Here is a 22,479-nt window from a genome sequence, read left to right as displayed (position 1 = left end):
GCAGGTTGTGGCGAATTATTTTATTATATTTGTAGCCATGAGTTCCTAACCCAAATAAGGTGGTGCAGTGATCAAAAGAAAGTGTACTGTTACAGTATAGATATAAAATTAGAAGTGATTAGGCAAAAGAGGGGTGGTGAATGAGTGATCAACATCACTCATGCCCTGCACATACCTGAAACAACCATACATACAAGCCTTCCAAGGAAATAGAAGCAAGGGCTAAAAAATCACTTAGGCACTTGGAAGTAAAGTTAACAAGGCAGAGTAGTGATGTGATGAAAACTATGGAGAGGCAACTGGCCACTTGGATTGACGATTTATACCACCAGTATGCACCAGTCAGCCTAGCTCTCATAAAAGAGAAGGCTTTAAAGCTGCATGAAGTCCTAAGGAAGGAGTTGGGAGAGGAGGAAACTGCCAAGGAGAAGGATTTCGGAGCATCAAAAGATTGGGTCCATCAATTTCAAAAGCAATATGGGTTTAAGAACATAAAAATTCAGGGTGAGGCTGCCAGTACAGATGTCCACGCTGCTGAAACATTTCCTGAGCAGCTGAAAAATATCATTGATGAAGGTGGGTACAGCGCACAGCAGATTTTTAATGTTGATGAAACTGGCATATTTTGAAAGTGAATGCCATCTTGCACTTATTTATCAAAAAAAGAAACTGTGCTCTAGGTTTCAAGGTTTCCAAAGATCGCATAGCTCTGCTTGTGAGTGGAAATGCCTTTGGTGACCCAACAAATTTTCCATGACTGGTTTGTGGAATATTTTGTACCGGAGACCAAGAAATATTGCAAAGTGAATAATCAATCATTTAAAGTTCTTTTACTTTTGGAAAATGCCAGTGCTCACAACCTTGATTTTGTTAGTTTGTCTCCAAACATTAAGGTAGTATTTTTGCCAACCAAAACAATATCAGTAATGCAACTCATGAATATGGGAGCGATCAGTTGCTGGAAGACTTATTATTTATGCTGTACCTTCAAGAAATTATTGAATTCTGGCAAAATTTAATATTTTAGATTGTGTTCAGTTACTCGGCCAAGTCTGGAAAGATGTGTCAACTAGGCTAATGAATGGATGTTGGAAGAAGTTGTATCCAGAAGCTGTTCATTCTTTTGAAGGGTTTGATGTTGGCTAAATGCACACTGAGATTTTAGAGCGAGCTAATGATGCAGACTCTAAGGAAGTGAATGACAGAGATGTAAGGGATTTGGTGCAGTCTCATTCTCTTCCATTAACAAATGCTGAATTGGCTGAGTTAGAGGAGGAATTTGATAATGATGATTGAATTCCCATGTGTCACAGATTTATGTCTGGATGGATATAATATTATGTGTTTCTTAATTTCTTACCGTAGAGTTAGATATCTTCACAGTGGTTACTTTCAGGAGATTAGGGTGTATCTACGTAGAAATTCACTCCACCACCCGACATTCCACGTGATTTATACTTGATAAATGATGATTTAATGAGTTCCATTAATTTCCAATATCCATCAAGTTATCAGTTATACTTTGTCATAACCAATCAGTCATTACCTTTAGTAATAATAAGATAGGGATCACAGACACAGGCAGATAATTGCAGTTACATTTATTTGGCAAGCTTCCATACAATGATTTACAATTTGCATGGATATATGAGTCACTCACATTCACACCATAATAAAATTAATCTTGTAAAGAGGGAATTTCTAGCCGGGGGCCGCACATTTGATTATTCTACTATGGGTATGACTTAACAGAGCCTTATTTCCACAAGTGATATATTTATTGCCAGCCTGGATTGCTCGTTGTAACCAGGCTTCCACACGTGATCTTTCCACGGGAATAACAAACCTCGGGTTGGCACACTTAATCTCGTGTCACTGACAGTCCACAGGACGGGGTCACGGTATAGGACTCTGTGTTGTGTTGCGTGCCGTTCCCTTCAGAAAGGAGTGGACGAGAACGTCTTAACTAACCCATGGTCTAGGGCATACTGGCTAAACATGTGGTTTTGGAGCATGAAACATGATGGACAATACAACACTGCCTCAATCACCCCCCATACACTGGCTCACATACCCACTAATGAAATAGTGATGATGGAGTCACGGCTCGCCTGGTGTCTTATCTCCCGTAAAACAAACATTGGAGTTGGGTTGCGTTAGGCCCAATGCAATCCATGACATCATGGCAGTGCAACTTGAAGGCCTAACAGTGAAATATCTTTGAGAAGCTTTCTCTAAAACTGATGAAACCTCAGAATATTTTAAGAATGACCCACTTTATGATTGTGGTTCCAAAATTGAACGGGGATCAAAAGATCTGTTTGCCTGTTACAGCACAATTTTACATGAAAAACATTTTGCTGGTAAATAAAAACCCCTCAATTAATTTTTCAAGAAAGACAAACCAGTCACGGAAGCCTGTGAACCTCAGCCAGGTCCTTGTGGTGTAAAGCCACCACCTTGACAAGATGGGAATAGACAAGCCATCTAGTCCTGTCTCTCATCGTCCGACTATTCCTCCTCTCCCAACATCCACCTCCATCAATCAAATCAAGCCAATCATCTCTACTTTTGAAGTTAAGCAAATAAAAATATTTTATTATGTTAAAATTATTCATTTTTAAAACATTATAATAAATATTTTGTCTCAATGAACCACTGGAGTGAGTGTACACAAATGTTTCTCAGGTAAATAATTGTTAAAAGATATCATATAAAAATCTTGTGAGTGTCATGTACAATATCATGGTCCCAATTTGACCTATTTCCATCATTTCTTATGGGATTAATTCCCCGCTTTATGTGGATTCGTTATCAGAGGCCAAATTAAATGCGAATAATGAGGATTCCCTGCTATCACATGGTCCACGCTGTGCGCTCCACAACAATAACAAATGGCCATCATGATTGGAGAGATATTTTATTTAATTTAAAAAAAATAATAAAATCCAAGATTCGTGTCACATGACAGTACAGTAGAACGTCTATTTAAAGCGATTCAACTTAAGATTATTGATTTAAAGTGACACCCACAATTAAGGACAATGTTTTGATTTAAAGCGAATCTTTCCTATTTTGTGAGAGTCAATCTGGCGCATTATATTTAAAATTTTGCGCCTAATGTTCCTCTGAGCAGCTACACTGTCCTAAGGGCAAAGCTGTACTGTACATGTACTCAAAATAATGTACCAAATGATTATTAAAATTTATGTCTAGTGTAAACTTTAGCATGTTTATATTCAAATTAATCACTATCTTTTAAGAATTCCAGCAATGTTAATTACATTCTCCCCAGTCACTTCTGTGACATTTTATAAGCAAAAAACATACTCATGCTAAAGTACATAAATAAACAAATAAATACTTCACTAGACCTTAGGCACCAACTGTCAAAAATGTCACTGTCACTGTCACCCCCCCCCCCCATCTTCCCAGCCAGGGTTTGGTGTTTTAGGCTTAAAGTTTTTATCTTATATAATGTCACAGACTAAAGTTAGGAGAATAGAATTTGTATTGCTGGAATCCTTGCAAGACAGTGAATAATTTGAATATAAATGTCATATCTTTTGCAAAAGAGATAAAAATTTTGGCTCTTTGTTCTAAAATTCTTAAATTAGAACTAAAATTTGTATGTCTAATATGAGCTATAGCATGTTTACTGTATATTCAAATTATTCACTATCTTATAAGAATTCCAGCAATGTTATTTATATTCTCCCATGTCAGTTCAGTGACATTTTATAAGAGAAAAACTTAAAGTCACTCTTAAGGACAGATAAATAAATAAGCACTAGACCTGGGCATCAACTGTCAAACATATCACCTCACCTCCCTCCCCCCATTTTCCCAGCCAGTAAACAGACCATTTTGCATCCCTTAATTTTAGCTGTGTTGAATTATGAGTGTTTGTTTTAACATAACACTACAAAAAACAATGTTTTGTTTATTCTAAGAGATGGGCTGAGGTGCAACCGGATAGACTCTCAGTCTTTTTAGTATTTTGCGTTTCTCTCAAGTACCAAACTAAATTATTACATTGAAACAAAATTTCGATTTAGTGGGAATTTGGTTTAAAGCGACCTCTCTTGTAACATATCTCGCATTATATGTTATATCGAGGTTCTACAGTAATAGCCAATTGTAGCTCACGAGCACTCTTAGCGTACACACCCACGTAGGCACATAATGAAATTGCTCAGAAATTATTTGAATGCCCGGAACCAAGATATATTTCTCAAAATGATGAAATTTAATGTTACAAGTAATGGAAAGTTTCGAGGATCAAAAATTCCAGCTAACGGGGAAATTACTGTAAGTGGACTGTTTACTCTTAACTTATATATTCTCCTGATGTGTGACATACTGTACAACAAACAGGCTTTATTAATTTCAACATTATGACGTTTAGGTTTTTTCTTTACATTAAACATCAAGTTCTTGCTTTCTGCTTGATTTTCATCAATTGCCTAAGAGCTGACTGTAGATGGTATGAGGTGATATAAAAGGTGATACTGTAATAATAATAAAGTATATTCATGCATGGTATACTGCTGTATGGTACAATGAACGCTCACCCTCCACCTTACCCCACATACACACACACATCAGAGAGAGAGACACTATATAAATATATATACTGTACTTACACATTGGGGAATGAACTTCTGCAGGTATAGCCAAAAGGTTCATTTCGTGCAATGCAAGAGCCACATGAACAGCATGACATCTCAAAGCTTCTTTTCGACTTAGAAATTCAACAGCAGCTTCAAACTGGGCTGTTTGCAGCAAAATCTGTAATCCACAATCATTAATATGAGCAAAAATTTATAGTTATATAATACTCATCATGCAGATTAACTTTGTATTGAAATTCTGTTATTCATTCATTGCAGTACAATAAAATATACTCACTGATGTATAGAGAAGTGGCTGATAGTATGCATTGAAATGGGACTCTCCTGTGAAGTCAAGAAAAAATTAATGAATTATACTTTCTTTACCCATTTACAGGACAATACTGTAGTGTGATCCTTAAACTAAGGTACTGTACTGTGCAGCTTACCCCAGTCCTCTTCCCATACATATTTAATCACAACACCTGCACCATACAAGCCACAACACCTGCACCATACAAGCCACAACACCTGCACCATACAGGCCACAACACCTGCACCATACAAGCCACAACACCTGCACCATACAAGCCACAACACCTGCACCATACAGGCCACACCACCTCACCATACAGGCCACAACACCTTCACCATACAGGCCACACCTGCACTTACAGGCCACAACACCTGCACCATACAAGCCACAACACCTGCACCATACAGGCCACAACACCTGCACCATACAAGCCACAACACCTGCACCATACAGGCCACAACACCTTCACCATACAGGCCACAACACCTTCACCATACCAGGCCAGGCCACAACACCTGCACTATACAGGCCACAACACCTGCACCATACAGTCACAACACCTGGCCACAACACCTTCACCATACACACACACACACCTGCACTCCACACCTGGGCCACAACACCTGCACTATACAGGCCAACACCTGCAAACAGGTCACAACACCTGCACCATACAGGCCACACCTGCACCATACAAGCCACAACACCTGCACCATACAAGCCACAACACCTGCACCATACAAGCCATAACACCTACACCATATATGTCACAACACCTGCACCATACAGGCACAACACCTGCACCATACAGGCATAACACCTGCACCATACAGGCCAACACCTGCACTATACAGGCCACAACACCTGCACTATACAGGCCACAACACCTGCACCACAGGCACAACACCTGCCATACAGGCCACAACACCTGCACCATACTGCCACAACACCTGCATAGGCCACAACACCTGTACCATACAGACCACAACACCTGTCACAACACCTGCACCATACATGTCACAACACCTGCACATACAGGCACAACACCTGCACCATACAAGCCACAACACCTACACCATACAAGCCACAACACCTGTACAGACCACAACACCTGCACCATACAAGCCACAACACCTGCACCATACAGGTCACAACACCTGCACCATACATGTCACAACACCTGCACCATCGTGTCACAATACCTGCACCATAATGTCACAACACCTGCACCGTACATGTCACAACACTTGCACTATACATGTCACAACACCTGCACCATACAGGCCACACCTGCACCATACATGTCATAACAGCTGCACCATACAAGCCACACCATGCATATCATAACACCTGCACCATGCATATCATAACACCTGCACCATACAGACCACAACAGCTGCACCATACAAGCCACAACACCTGTGCCATACAGACCACAACACCTGCACCATGCATATCAACACCTGCATGCATATCATAACACCTGCACCATACAGACCACAACACCTGCACTATACAGGCCACAACACCTGCACCATACATGTCACAACACCTGCACCACAGGTCACAACACCTGCACCATACAAGCCACAACACCTACTCCATACAGGTCACAACACCTGCACATACAGGCCACAACACCTGCACCATACATGTCACAACACCTGCACCATACAGGCCACAACACACACCATTTACACAATACAGGTCACAACACCTGCACCATACATGTCAACACCTGCACCATACAGGCCACAACACCTGCACCATACAGGCCACAACACCTGCACCATACATGTCAACACCTGCACCATACAGGCCACAACACCTGCACCATACATTTCACAACACCTGCACCTTACATGTCTGCCACCATACAAGCCACAACACTTACACAATACAGGTCACAACACCTGCACCATACAAGCCACAACACTTACACCATACAGGTCACAACACCTGCACTACACAGGTCACAACACCAACACCATACAGGTCACAACACCTGCACTATACAAGTCAACACCTGCACCATACAGGCCACAACAGCTGCACCATACATTTCACAACACCTGCACCATACAGGTCACAACACCTGCACCATACAAGCCACAACACTTACACAATACAGGTCACAACACCTGCACCATACAAGCCACAACACTTACACAATACAGGTCACAACACCTGCACTACACAGGTCACAACACCTACACAATACAGGTCACAACACCTGCACTACACAGGTCACAACACCAACACCATACAGGTCACAACACCTGCACTACACAGGTCACAACACCAACACCATACAGGTCATAACACTTGCACTATACAGGTCACAACACCTACACCATACAGGTCATAACACCTGCACTATACAGGTCAAACACCTGCACCAAAATTCATACTATGAAAAGTTAAAAAATTTCTTTATATACCAGTGACTAGGTTTAGTTTTATAAGACATAAGGTAAAGCAGCCAAAAACATGAGTAAATTTAAACACACATTAGGCCATTTATCATTGTCAAGTTAATTAATGTGTGCAGGTAGTGTAGTAGAATTAAGTTATATTTGACCTAGGAACGTTATATTAGGTAAGTAAGTTATCTACCCAAACACATAGCTGCTGGTACTGTACAGCTAAGAAACGTACAAATACAGTATTTTCTCAATTTAATTAACTAATTACAGCCACCCATTTCCGTTAATTTGAAATTTCTGCTAAATCAAACTTCCATTATTTTCACTCGATTTAGTGAACTAGTTTGCTAAATCGAACAAGATTCCACTAAATTCCACGCCAAATGCACCGCTCGGAGCGCGAGATTTGTTTACATCCGCTCAGTATGTGTCCTGCCGCCACCGCATGTGTTGTTCACATTTACCTCTCGGTCCAGTAACTACTGTGCTTATACATCAGGCAAAAAGTCTCTCAGAAAGGAAGTGGTGTGGGGGAGAAAGTCAAACAGGCACAGCTATCAATTGGAAAAGAAAGTTAGGAAATAATAGAAAACAACTGAAAACAAACACCAAACCCACTAGTATATAATAAGCCATGAATAATGTTTCTAATGTTCCAATGAACACATGTTTTTTGGTGTTTCCGTAGGTGTGAGCGTATGAATAGAATTGATCCCGATTTAGCAAACTAGTTCACTAAGTCGAATGAAATATAATGGAAAAAATTCCTTCCACTAAATTGAGCGTTCGTTATATCAGATTCTGTTAAATCGAGAGAATAATGTACTGAAAAATAAATTCCATTCAGGGTGAAGGTCAAAACAAGTTCAGCTCCAACTGAACATGAACAACAAAAAATGATAATACTGTACCATGAGATTAAACATTTACAAATGCAAATGTTTTAAGTGTACAGTACAATTTAGAGATTTCCTAAAGATAAAAGTTAAGCTTATATTTTAAATTGGATATTTCCTCTTTAGTCCAATACTGAGAATATCAAAGCTAAACCATTTTTTCTTTCAAGGAGGTTCATGTGTATCACTATGGGAAACTCACTGAGTACAGATGTATGAAGCGCTAGCACCAAGCAACCAAGATCGTATGAGTGAGGAAAACTTTATTTTTAATAGCCTGCAATATAGATACAGGTTGTAACTTCTCTAGTCCGGCATTCTGTGGTCCGGAAACTCCCATGGTCTGGAACGATTTTAGTTTGCCCATGGAGAAAATTAATTTGAGTCTAGTACTGTACTTTCGATGTTTGGCTAAATTTGGCCTTATTTACCCTACTTTTTTGGCGAATTACTACCTGTAATAAAGCAACATCCTAATAAACCAATGAAAATAACACATATAAAAATAAATAAAAACTAAAAACAACACAGAAAAGTTCTTTTGTTCTACAGCTTTAGCTAGAGTTGAACCTGATGGCTTGGCAACTTCGTCATCCAAGTAAAAACACACACAACAACATTGGCTGTCTTTATGTTTTCAACTTTACCACCACTGGTGGGTGGAATTTTTGTTTTAAATTCAGAAACATTAATTAATATATATATGAACAGTAAATAATTGTTGCTTTCATATTCTTATGTAGAGTAATGACGATATGTTTACAGTGGTCCCTCGGTTAATGAGCACAATCCGTTCCAGCAGGTTGCTCGTTAACCGAAACCATTGTTTCAATGGGTTTTTGGGTAATTGGTTCCAGCTCACCGAAAATTGCCTAAATTCAACAAAAAAGGTAGAAAAGTACACTTACTTTGAGGTGTGTATGTAGAAGGCTCCTGGATGATGATGATGATGATGGGAATTAGAATGGGGGTGGAGGAGAAGGAAGAAGAGAAGGCATTGGGGTAGAAGAGAAGCCACCCCATGGTGCCATTTCACCCATAAAATTTTAGTTCTCTTGGTGTAATTCAAGATTATTTTATTTAAATCAACACAGCACTGCATTATATATTGTCAATATGTAAAATAAATTTCAAAATGACCAATAATTTGATTGGAAACACAGAAAAAAAGCATTTAGTTGAAGAGAGTCTCAAGCAAGATGTTACCTCCACTGAAAACAGAGAGAGACTAACACCTGTCTGGTGTGTTAAGAGGCTGGATGGCAGGCCAGAAACTAGTTTCTTTACCTTCAATTATGTTCAATAATTGTTAAAATGACTAAAAAAGTTAATAATAAACTTTTAAAATTATTGAATAGTGTAAACTTCTTGATATTTACTAAAATAGTAAGGAATTTAAGCCCTAAAACCGATTACTGTATTGGTGGACTAATACTACAGCTGGTGGACCACCAAATGCAAGCGAAAACATGTTGAAGTCGGCTCGTAAAAAACTCGTTAATCGAGGGATTGCTCGTTAACCGAAGTTAAGAATCTTATGGAAGGTAATTCGTTAACCGAAATCTCGTTAACCGAGGCGCTCGTTAACCGAGGGATCACTGTACACATGTGCTCACTTACATACGTGATCTCACTTTTTTTTTACCATTAATGATTAGCTACTTCCATTGTTCCATTTATTAACATTAAATAACATTACTTAAAACAACCATATTAAGTTTACTACAGCTACAACCAGGGTCTTATTTTCTTCAGTTTTATATGTAAAACCAATAAGTCACTGGTTTTGTAAACATTAACGAAAACAATACCGTCTCGTCTCATCGTGTGTTTTAATATTCTACGTATTATTAATAAATTGTATTGTTCATTTTGAACACATAAACATTAATTCAATCAAAAAGACATTCAGTAATAAACAATAATGAATGTTTTGTACATCGAGAAATGGCGCTGTTTACACAATTGTGCATGTCTGAACGTTGGCGGGCCGGTCAAACCCGTCGAAATTCAAGTTTTCGGCGTCGAAATTTTAAATTGAGCAGTGTTTTTTTTTTGTGTCCAAATAAAAAACGTTGAATTAAAAACTCGCGAAATTTGAGAACCTACTGTACAACAATTAACCCTTTAATATGTCTTCAAAGAGACCACGAAGCAGTGAAAGTGGTGCTAGTGCTTCCAAGTGTATACACAAGTCACTATCTATCCAGTAAAAGGGTGAATTTCCATTGTCCGGAAATTTCCATGGTCCGACACCGGTCAGGTCCCGAGGTTGCCGGACTAGAGAGGTACAACCTGTAATACAAACACCGCCCAACACACAATTTCGGTCAAACCAGACAGCCCCCCAATTAGTCTGGATTAGAGGAAGTTCACTGTCATGTGTTTATGTAAGCAGCAACATATTTTCAATTCTGGAGTTGGGCGAGGTAGAATTTAGCCTAGACAGCAATTGGGTGATTCATTAGACTAAGGGAGACTACAACCTCACATACAGGTTGCAGACTGATATTTTCGATATTTTTCAGACAAAAAATGCATCTTATATACCATAAAATATGGTATCATTATTTTTTCCCAAATTAGTTTTAATGACACGATTAACGTGATTCATGTCAAAATGCTTGGGAGGGTTAATGAATGAATCTCTTTAGTTAATAATCTATAAACAAATTTTTAAGAATAAAAAACAAATATATTTCTCAACCTAGCATCACCATTCTGCAGCAAATCATCACTGAACTCTCAGTCATTCATGCATGCTATTATTTCCAGAATATCAGATTCTAAAAGTATCAAAATTGCCTCAACAAGCAACTGATCATTACTGCATAACTTACCATACTGTTCATAAAGAAGATTCTGTAGATGAGTGAGAGAGAGTACATCCTGCTGAGCACTACTGCTGCTAGAGGTTGAAGCAGATGGTGATGAGTCACAATCAACCTGCCAATATGAAGTTTGTCAATTATTTAGTGAGAAATTGCAATCTATACTCACTTATAATAAAAATACACAACAGCTGTAGTTACCAAAATAAGAAGTTACCAAAAAAAATATATTGTCATCTTAAATATTTTACTTAGTAGTCTCAACATAATAATGTTCTTTACAGGTGTTCCACAAATTCAGGTGATTTTAATTCAGTTCTCGGTTTTAATATCATTGCTACACACAACTACTGTACCAAACATCATTGTCTCCTTCTGTAGGTCTTACATTACAGCACATATTGTATTTCCAAATTAATACAAAGGTTATCCATCACCAAGAAAAGAAGCTTAAGGACTCTCTCAGTCAACTATGCTAGGAACTATTAACCCCTTGACTACAAGGATGCCACTTTAAAAATTTTATTTGCATAATGACGGATGATTATAGTCAACACATAAGGGGACCCAGTACAATAAAGATTAGTAGACTCTCCACTTACCCATTCACTATAGGGATACCACTTTTAATATTTAATTGGGCAAATGTTGGACAATAATATTCAACACAAGGAATTAAATAAATTAGATTTTTGTTTTTATTAAACTGTTGCCTCAGTATACAGTACTGCATTTTAATTTTTTTATGCATACAAATAATGAAGTTGTGTTGCAGAGTCATTTTACTTAGTATTGGACATTTTTTCCAAGGAACATAGCTACTTATTTATAATGGTAAACAAAGGAATTATAATTTGATTTACAATTACTTGGTTAATGATAGGGTTTTCAGGAGCACAATCCTTTCATTAACTGAGGTATATATACCTGTATTGTATTCTAATTTACTGGATTATTGTGCCACAGCCACTGGCCAAATCACACTCATCTTTAAATTCTGAAGCAAAAAAGTCAGTGTTACTCACCACACACAGTTTGAGCCACAAGTAGTCATCCGTTGTAGCAGCAATATCACCATGGTCCTCATGTGGGTCACAACGGCTCAAGACACAGTAAACAGCTCGCTACAAAGAAAAACATTACAATACTCCGTAAAGCATTAGCCCTGTGAGAAATTCACTAATCACTGCTTCAATAATAAATGATCCTTTCCCTATTAATGGTGATTCATTATAACAATGATAATTCAAGAAAAAATCCTTTCAATAATATTACCAAGTCTTATACATTGTTCTTCTAATACCCATCAGCATTTTGTATCATACATGACTGCAGTAGAAACTAAGAAATTATAAAAACAAAAAGGGAATTGAAAACAGATAAAATTGTATAACAAAATTAATAAGACAACAGACCAAAATATGTAAAAGGAAGTGCACTGAGCCTATGTGATGTACTGAAACATTTTAGATAAAATGGGGTTTCTGACGGGGCATCCTCCACTCAGGCTGAACTAATAGCCCTCCTTGCTGCCCTTCTCGCTGAGGAAGAAGCAGATGGTTTCTGCCCCTTGCTTGACTGCTGCGATTCCAGGTCTGCTCTCGACGGGATTGCATTTGGATCAGGGGAAAATAAGGACCTCATCATCCGAATACGAGGGTTAACATCCACACTTCAAGATGCAGGCTGTCCTGTGACATTCCTATGGATACCTAGTCATGTCAGTATCTTGGGGAATGAGGCAGCAGATGGCCTTGCCAAGACTGGCTGCAACAAGGCCACACCTGACTACGTTGTTCCTCGAACACTCTTACAGATTAGGACCCAAATTCGCCGCAAACAGAGAGAAGCTCGGGAAGCAGCCATCCCCCTGGACTCCCCGCCCACCTGGCACGATGTCCTCCGTAAACTTCCTGACCTCTCGTACGTCTAAGGGAAAGGGTCGCGGAAAGGGGACGTGATTGCTGCCCATATCATCATTGGGTATGACTTTGCTTGGGAGATTGGTATCCCCGCATCCCCTGAGCAACGCTCTTGTGCATTATGCAGAAGACCCGACAGCAGCACCCTTATTCACTACCTCCTAAGATGTCCCCACACACAACGCTTCCGTGACGCCTGCTGGACCACCACTCCACGACCCCCTGACGGAGACACGATGATCCTCCCCATACTGGCCAGATATTTTGTAAATAATATTGATTATGTGTTAAAGGAATATCCTTCCTTCCTTGGGCTTTAGTAAGCCCCTTTATAATATTTATACTGTATATACTTGTCACACTTGCCAGATGCTTCTGGTGTCATTGTACAGGGGTACACAGTGACAGCACTAGGATCCCGCTTCCTCTATCAAGGAATAAACAATTGAAATTGAAACTGAATTGATAAAATGGGATATAAACAAACAAGTGGAGAATTAATTTGGTAATTATGTGAGGTAATGAAGAGAAGAAACCTTTTTGAAATGAGAAGGAGCTTATTTATTACTGGTAGATACAACAGGACTTACATTGAAGGAGCAAAGGGAAAAAAGTACAGGTAAACTTTGATAAACAATGTGATTAGGTTCCTGAAAAACCCATTACTAAGTCAAATATTATAGATAGGGAGCATTATAACATGGAGTTCAAAGGGACATGTATCACCAACAGAAAAATTCCAGAGGCGCCACCATGGCTGCTCACTCATGCATTCACACTCTTCCGCACAGTCTTTATGATTCAGCTCTTGCCACATGTGGATGCTGTTCTTTCGCTCTCCAGTCAAGGTCACCACGTGCTCTACTACTGTCTACCAAGTTGCCTAAGTGTACTAGTGCCACTCCTCCTAGTTCAAGTCAGCAGCCAACTCTGCTGCAGATTCAGACTTCTAAGGTGAGTGTAAATGGGTTGCTAGTAATGTGAAAAGTGAAGAGAATGGAAAGCTTAATGGAAAAGATATAATACTGTTACTAATATTTTTCGTTTGTTCATTTATGTAGATGTGGGATTGTGAAGTGAGGGTGGCAGTGTTGGGTTTGTTGCCGAGTCTGGTGTTCCTGAGTCTGGTGTTCCTGAGTCTTAGTGTTCATTGGTGCTTTAATTAGTAAGAAAATAAACTAATTATGTTAAGTTTAGTCACTTTTATTAGCCTCCAGAACTTAACGCTATTTTCCCCATTGATTAGTACATCCTTGGACCCTATATATCCAGACCATACTGTAAAACCAATAGAAAACAATTAGAGACCACTCAACACATCATAAAAAATAAGCCTTTGTCATTATCACATGTCCTATTCGAGGCTAAGGGGACCCTTGTAGGTGGAGTGGAGACGTCACTCTGACTCACACACAGCCTCTGGGGAGTCTCATACCCCTTCACAATGTCAAGCTTCACCTCAGAGACATGGTTGTCTTGGATGCCTTGGCCTTCCCAGACATTTTCAACGTTACACTGCTCACTTCACGGTCACAAAAACAGAGCAAAAACAATTGTCACAAAAACAGAGCAAAAACAATTGTCACAAAAACAGAGCAAAAACAATTGTCACAAAAACAGAGCAAACGATAATACAGTGAACCCTCGGACAAAAAAGGGGGACCACGTGTCCGGGAAAGCCAATTGTCCGGATTTTCTGCCGATTAATAAATAATATAAGACACAACAAAAATACAGCACAGGGGGTTCCCTGTTTTGTGTGTGTGTCTCTACACACACACACACAAAAACCATACAAATAATAATGGGAAAATCCTCTCACAAATAATCAGAAACAAATTTATAAAAAATGTGAGTCTACCCTCAAGTCCGTGCTCTATTACTTATTAATAGAGCACGAATTTGAGGGAAGACTGTCACATTTTTAATGTTTTTGTTTCTGATTATTTGTGAGAGGATTTTCCAATTAATATTTATTTGTATGTATGTGTGTGTGTCTACACATACACACACACATACAGTATTACCCCGCTTAACGCGCTTTCACTTAACGCGTTTTCGCATATACGCGGTGCCTTGCCAAAGCTGAACTTTCACTTAACGCGGCATTTTTCATCATATACGCGGTGAGTGTCCGGCTCGAGAGCTATTTTTAGATTCGCACCACCCCCCACCCGCCACCCTGCCTGACTGCCTGTTTTAGCTCATAAAATTCATACAAATTACCCAGCCAGAATATAATTTACATTGCTGGAATTCTTATAATTTGGTGATCATTTTGAATATAAACAACATATATTTTGCATTAAACATACAATTTTTAGATAAAAATTGTTCTCTAGGTAATTATGTTATCTTTTGTCCAAAATATATGACATTTATATTCAAAATATTCCTGGTCTTACAAGGAATCCAGCAATGTCAATTATATTATCCTAACTTTAGTTTGAGGTATTATTTATTAAAATTTAGTGGTTATCCCACACATCTCCTTGGGACGGTTGGTGGGGGGTGGGGGGGAGGGAGGGACCGACCGACCGACCATCTGTTACCCGTGAAGAATTATTTTTTTTTTTATTAACTGAAGATATTTGTTTTAGCTCATAAAATTCATACAAATTACCCGGTCAGAATATAATTTACATTGCTGGAATTCTTATAATTTGGTGATCATTTTGAATATAAACAACATATATTTTGCATTAAACATACAATTTTTAGATAAAAATTGTTCTCTAGGTAATTATGTTATCTTTTGTCCAAAATATATGACATTTATATTCAAAATATTCCTGGTCTTACAAGGAATCCAGCAATGTCAATTATATTATCCTAACTTTAATCTGAGGTATTATTTAATACTAAATGTTAAAAACTCTTGAATGGAGGATTGGTGGGGGGTGGGGGGAGGGTTGGGACTGACCACGCGGTTGGAAGAGGGGGGGAAGGCAAGGTGGGGTACTTTGATTGACAGATAGTGTCGAAGAATATTTTTTTTTTTTTATTAACTGAAGATATTTGTTTTAGCTCATAAAATTCATACAAATTATCCGGCCAGAATATAATTTACATTGCTGGAATTCTTACAATTTGCTGATCATTTTGAATATAAACATCATAGATTTTGCATTAGACATACAAATTTTAGATGTAAAGTTTATTCTGAGTAAATATGTTATCTTTTGTGAAAAATATATGACATTTATATTCAAAATATTCCTGGTCTTACAAGGAATCCAGCAATGTCAATTATATTATCCTAACTTTAGTTTGAGGAATTATTTATTACTATACCTGGTTTTCCCCAAAAAATTTCTCAGAGGGAAGAGCCAGTGAGTGTAGTGTGAGAAGAGGGGGAGGGAGTTGAGTCCATTATTTGAATGGACATTAACTTGGCGACTGTATTTCTCTATTTCTCTTAAGTATTAATTGTGTGCATGTACCATCATAAAATTAAGATGTTATTTTTACTACAACATAGTTATTTGTCGTCAAAAAGTGGAGTTTGGGGGTCGGGCTGGGTTCTATTGGAATTAATCCCATATGTTCTGTTATTCACTTAACGCGGTTTTCACTTAACGCGGGACCCTCTGGGTTCAATTGACCGCGTTAAGTGGGGTACAACTGTACTTACAATACAGTAAAGAAAATTACCGTACAGTGGGGTATGCTATAACGAACGTAATTGGTTCCAGAACCTTGTTCGTTATAGCATTCGTTCGTTATAGGATTAATCCGTTCCAGGCCCCCAAATACAACCACTTAACACTGAAAAAATTCTGTGGAAAATTTAAAAAATACGGTACTTTATCTTACCTTAGTGTTATTCAGCATGCAGGTACCCCTAAACACTGGCACAGTCCTATCACTTCCACTGGGAGTCTTGGCTTTTAGGTCCTCAAACAATTGTTTAGCCTTCTCACAAATTATAGCTTCACTAATGTTACCACCTGCCATTTCTTTCTCCTTTATCCACACTAAGAGTAAATTTTCCATCTCTTCAATCACATTACACCTTACTTTGCTAAGTCTAAAGATTCCCTTAGCCACTTGCACAGTTTTTAACTCCTATTTATTCTTCAAAATCGTACATACAGTCGATTTAGCCATCCCATATTCATCACTAAGTTTCGCAATGCTTCTTCCATTCTCACGTTTCTTTATAATTTCTTTCTTAGTTTCAAAAGTTATTAGCTTTCTAACTCGCTTTGGACGATTCATTGTTACAATTGTATACTTGTATAACAAAATAGTTATACAAATAATGCGAAATTAAACATCAAAAGACGAAATTTCAACAATAACAGTGGTGCACTGGCTACACAATGAGACAAAGATGGCGCCTGACGCTCGCTCATGTTGTGGGTCGCGGTACAACAATATTCATGCGCCAGGAGAAATAGTCCCGTATTCATCCGCGTTTGTTGTAGGAGTTGCGTTCGTTATAGCATTCTCAATTTTATAGGTAAAACTGTTCGTTATAGGAATATTCGTAGTAGGATCCGTTCGTTATAGCATACCCCACTGTATATAAATCATGTAGTTACCTATGATAACATAATAAGAAACATTGTATCATTACTAGAGTGAATGAAATATTATTCCCATAAACAACAATTGTCAACTCTGTTTATGTTTCCCACCTCCATGGGAACCTGTGTCCAAGCAACTGACTGACTGTGGTCAAGCATCGCCCACAGGCCTAAAATGTTCTTTGCTCTGATTTGGGAATGTTTCTTAGGAGGCTTCTTAGCCCAGAACCCCCAAATTTTTTTGTCAGGATCTTCCCAAATCTGGATTTCCCGGGTCCGGATCTTCGAGGGTTTACTGTAATGTAAATACAATGATTGTGGCTGACACTGCTCACATTATTTTCAGAACAGAGGTGAAGCACTGTAGTAGTAGTAAAAAAAAAATAACAAAAAAAAAAAGAAAAAACACTTCACAGTCACCATAACAGTTCAATCTCAATATCTAAATGTTAGTGCTGTCCTCTTATTGTAAGAAAATAAAACAATCACTGATGATAAGTACAATGTATATACAGCTAACGATGCTGAATGATAAAATAATCATGGAGCTACACGATGGCGGGGAGATGCGATCAACAAAGTACCAAGTGCAGGACTGTAGTGCATGAGTTGACCGTGTGGCTGCGTGGGGGTAGATATTGCCGCGGCTGACAAGTGCAGCCAAAGTTGCCTTAACCAATGGTGGTGCATAGGGTTAAATATTGTTTCCTTATAAATTGTCACTGACTTGACATAGAAAAATATAATTTACATTGCTGGAATCCTTGCAAGATAACAACCAATTTGAGTATATAAAACCCATAGTTTGCACTAGAGATAAAAAAAATCCAACCAATGGATATCGATGGATGTAATTAAAGTTAATTTTTTTTGTACATAGCGATATGGTCTTAATTCACAACTATCATTAAAGTGGAATATTGCTGAACGAGATATCGTCCATTGATGTTTACCTGTATCTTATAACTTGCAGCTGAAACAAAAAATAGCTTTGTCTACAAAAGAATTGTGAAAAAAATTATTTGAAAAAATCAACACTATACTGTACAAGATGATTAATGTGAGTTTTAAATACTGTACTGGTAATTGTTCACATCAAGAGTGAAGGTGTTGAGACATTCAAAACCATAAATAACTAATTTCAGGGTTTCTGAGGTTTAGATGTATAACAAATTCATTCCTATATGATAATAACTGAAAATATCAATATTACTTTAAATGGATCAGGAGAATTCTTAACAGCTCTTTTGTATGACATCCTCAGTTTTTTCTCCATGTCAGGCAACAGGCGACCTGACTCACTCTTCTCGTACTGTTCCAAGGCAGTCACAATTTCTATGACTGATGGGGAACTGTAAAAGAAAACATCTTTAGAGATTGTAAATATATGGGAAGTGAACTGGATATATTAATAAAGTGCTTAGTAAAAAAGAAAATCCTATGTTAAAAATATAATTTACACAAAATTGGTTATCTTTTCCAAAATTCTGTTTTAGCATAACACTTTTTGGAACACCACGTGCCAGCCACGCAGAAATGTCTAGGTGATGCTGCCTGGGAGCATGCTAACCGTCATCCTCCTCCCTCAAGGAACCCGCACAAGCACGTTTCTATTGGCCAGCCGTGTAAAAGAATGGTTGTCATTGGCTGCATCTGGTTGCCTCGTTACCCCTCAGCCTCGCCTCCACCACAACACTTAGTGTCTCTCTGCTTATGATTACACACAATCTGCATATTACTATATCAATTTTACGGATTTCACACACTTTGAAAACGTTTCACCATGCCTAAATTGTTGCAAAGAGTGGGAGAAAGGTGTAGGTAATTATTTTTGGACAGTACTGTTATGTACAGATGTGTACCTGTATTTAGTATCTGTGTATCTATATGTGTATGGCATGGTACAGTACTCCACAATTTTATTTTGGGGGAGGATGTGGTCTTGTGTTAATATATATAGCTTAAACTATATAGCTATACTCTATATATAGGCAGCCCCCAAGTTACCTCCATCCGACTTATGATCATCTGCACTTAAAAATGGGATCGCAATACGTACATTCATCGCAAAAATTTGGGATTAAAATCCAATTTTTTACATTATTTTCATTACAGTATTCTATAGTGTTTAACATCACTTTATTTACAGTATTTACATTATTTGCTATGTTATGTTATGTTATCCTCTTTGCCACTGATCGGCTCGTTAGCCGCTTGGGCAATCGGTCACGTCTCTGATTACTTTTCCTTTTCATTTATCCTCTTCACCAAAAGATCGGCTCGCTAGCCGCCTGGGCGATCGGTCAAGTCTGTCACGCACTGTTGGCAAATACTGGGCATGCACCGGCTCCTGAATGTACCTGAACCCGCTCCAGTGTTGGTCAAGTTTTGTCTTGAAAGAGCTCGCACTCTCTGCTTTAACCTAACCTAAACTATGGAATTAACACTGTCCTCACTTACCAACAAATTGACTTATGATCAGGGTCCAGGAACATATCTGTGTCGTAAGTCGGGGAATGACTGTACATGGTATATGTGAGAAAATTAGCCCTTATGCCAGACATATATCTTTGTTTCATTTCTGGAAGAAGTATTCAATACTTTTAATATTGTGTGTTTCATTATAAAGTAGAATCCAGGTTATCCATAGTCCTGCAAACTGGCACATTTAACCAATCGGCATCAAAATTAAATAATACACGTTGACCACAAATTTTCAGACTCCCTTGTGACCAGCAGTTTTTCAGGACCATCAGAGGTCTATGTATAGGTAAAATCCTTGACATAATTTGTAGCAACACACCAACATGTCTTGGCCGTGACCCCTGCCACAACAGCTGACACTATGAAAAGTATTACCAAATCTTGAACAAAATTCCTGCCAGTAACCAACTGCTATGAAGAATGAGATAATACAGTACCGGATAAGCCCTCGCCTAACGTCCCAGTTAATGTTGTTTCGTTATTACGTCAATACTATTTCAATACCAAGGGTCCACGCAACATTGTGTAAAATTTTTTATTATGTTGTTGGTCAGATGGTACTACTTTTCCTCGCCCGCCTAATGATGCTGTACGTCACCACGGAACATCAGTTTCACTTATGCCTCTGCTGAGTGTGGATGTGTCGCGTGTTCTGTGTGCATCTTGTTCACCTTGTTTATGTCATTGCTCTACTTTTGCAAATGAAATGGCAAGTAATTTTGCTAGTACGTACAGTATTTTCTCGATTTAACGAACTAATTCAAGCCACCCGTTCATTATATTGAAATTTCCGCAAAATTGAGCTTTCCGTTATGTTCACTCGATTTACCAAACTACTTTACTAAATTGAGCGTGATTCTGTTAAATCCCATTTGTTTACATCCGCTCTGTCTGTGTCATGCTGCCACTGCGTGTGTTGTTCACTGGTACCTCTCGGTCAACTAGCTACACTGGAGCACCTTAGCTTTCGTCTTTATTCAAGATATCTTCAGAGGCAACTGAATTTACAGGCTTATATACAATGGGCGACCTTACATAACATCAGGTCAAGTCAATAACAAGGGATCCACCAATCCATACACCACCTCCACCGCAAACAAAAGAAAAGCTTATAAAAAAAATGGGTGACATAACAACAGGTCAGTGAATCAGAGGCAGGTAAATGAGAATGATTTGCCACAGTGCAAGAAGCTGCTGCTTTCACCACAGCATCAGCACACTCATACCCCTTCTCCCCCACATAAGCCGGAACCCAGCAAAAACTGACTTTCCAGCCCGACGTAGAATGAAAAACAGCCACTGTAAAATATCTTTAACTAAGGGATGGGGCGATGAGACACTCGCTAAGGCCTGGAGAGCACTACGAGAATCATTAAAAATTTTAATACTACTAAGAGGTCGGGTAAAAATAATCTTGAGGGCAAGTAAAATACCCAAAAGCTCTGCTATAAAAATAGATGCATTAGTGGGGAGAATACCGTCCCAACAGAATTCGGAAAACACCACCCCAAAACCCACCCTTGCATCCAACTTAAAGCTACCGGTGTAAGCAGGGAAAGTCCCTCTGTGAGAGAAGGCATGCTCTAAAATATAAAAAAAGAGAATGAACCACAAAGGGAGGGAGTAAGTCCTTCCTCTTGTTAAAATACTGACAAACTTGACCTTCAGGGAGAATCTACGGAGCGGCACTAGGGAACCGCACAGGACATAGTAGAGGGATCAAATGCATGAAGTACCCAAATATATTTTATGATGGCACCCACATCCCCCTAGGGTCAACCTTCAGCTTGTAGGATGCAGGGTGAGTTTTGGGGGAGAAAAAGTTCAATTTAAATGGCAGAAATTATGGAATACCTTTCACATTTTTGTCTTGACCTAATATTCCACATACAGTACATATGAAAGACTAGTCAATGTGTAAATCATGGCAAGATTATAATTACCTGTTTTCTGCTGCAGCAAGACATGCAGACTTGCTGCCTCCAGCTCTCATGCAATAAAAGATGAGAGGCCAAACTGGTGCACCATTAGCTTGGCCATCCTCTAAGGAAGAGGCAACTTGAGGCGGTAGAACTACTTCTAAGTACGCCCGCACCAGAGGCACTAAACCAGGAATACCTCCTAACTGTGCACGTTCTAAGTTAGAGTATACCATACGCTTCATGTGAGTGGCATAACTATGAAGGAGGAAAAAATAATTACAAATTTATAATAACAACAATAATAATATTAAAAATAAAATATTAATAAGTATGCTGTGTTAGGATTTAATGTAAAAATATTCTTAAGTAGAACAATCAAATATACATTAAGTCTTATATTACAGAGTGACCTTTACAATGCAGTAGTGCCTGTCTTCATTTCACTTTTATACAGTACAGTGGTCCCTCTGTTAACGAGCGCCTCGGTTAACGAGATTTCGGTTAACGAGTTACCTCCTATAAGATTCTTAACTTCGG

At 38.5% G+C, this 22,479-nt stretch overlaps 1 protein-coding gene across 1 annotated transcript in view; it reads right to left on the bottom strand.

Annotated features, from left to right (window-relative positions):
* The window catches only part of LOC121857662 (nuclear pore complex protein Nup93-like), a 63,688-nt gene that overhangs the window by 23,562 nt on the left and 17,647 nt on the right, over positions 1-22,479 (bottom strand). The window contains exons 5-10 of the mRNA XM_042353723.1: positions 21,964-22,197; positions 18,750-18,888; positions 12,108-12,206; positions 11,092-11,197; positions 4,912-4,958; positions 4,647-4,791 (exon numbers count right to left, since the gene is read on the bottom strand). Coding sequence (XP_042209657.1) covers positions 4,647-4,791; positions 4,912-4,958; positions 11,092-11,197; positions 12,108-12,206; positions 18,750-18,888; positions 21,964-22,197 — 770 coding nt within the window. The remainder of the gene's footprint in view (positions 1-4,646; positions 4,792-4,911; positions 4,959-11,091; positions 11,198-12,107; positions 12,207-18,749; positions 18,889-21,963; positions 22,198-22,479) is intronic.

The sequence above is a fragment of the Homarus americanus genome, unplaced genomic scaffold, assembly GCF_018991925.1.
Source record: "Homarus americanus isolate GMGI-L3 unplaced genomic scaffold, GMGI_Hamer_2.0 scaffold16712, whole genome shotgun sequence".
NCBI lineage: Eukaryota > Metazoa > Arthropoda > Malacostraca > Decapoda > Nephropidae > Homarus > Homarus americanus.
The sequence above is the reverse complement of the archived record's forward strand: the minus strand, read 5'-3'. Positions and strand labels throughout refer to the sequence as shown.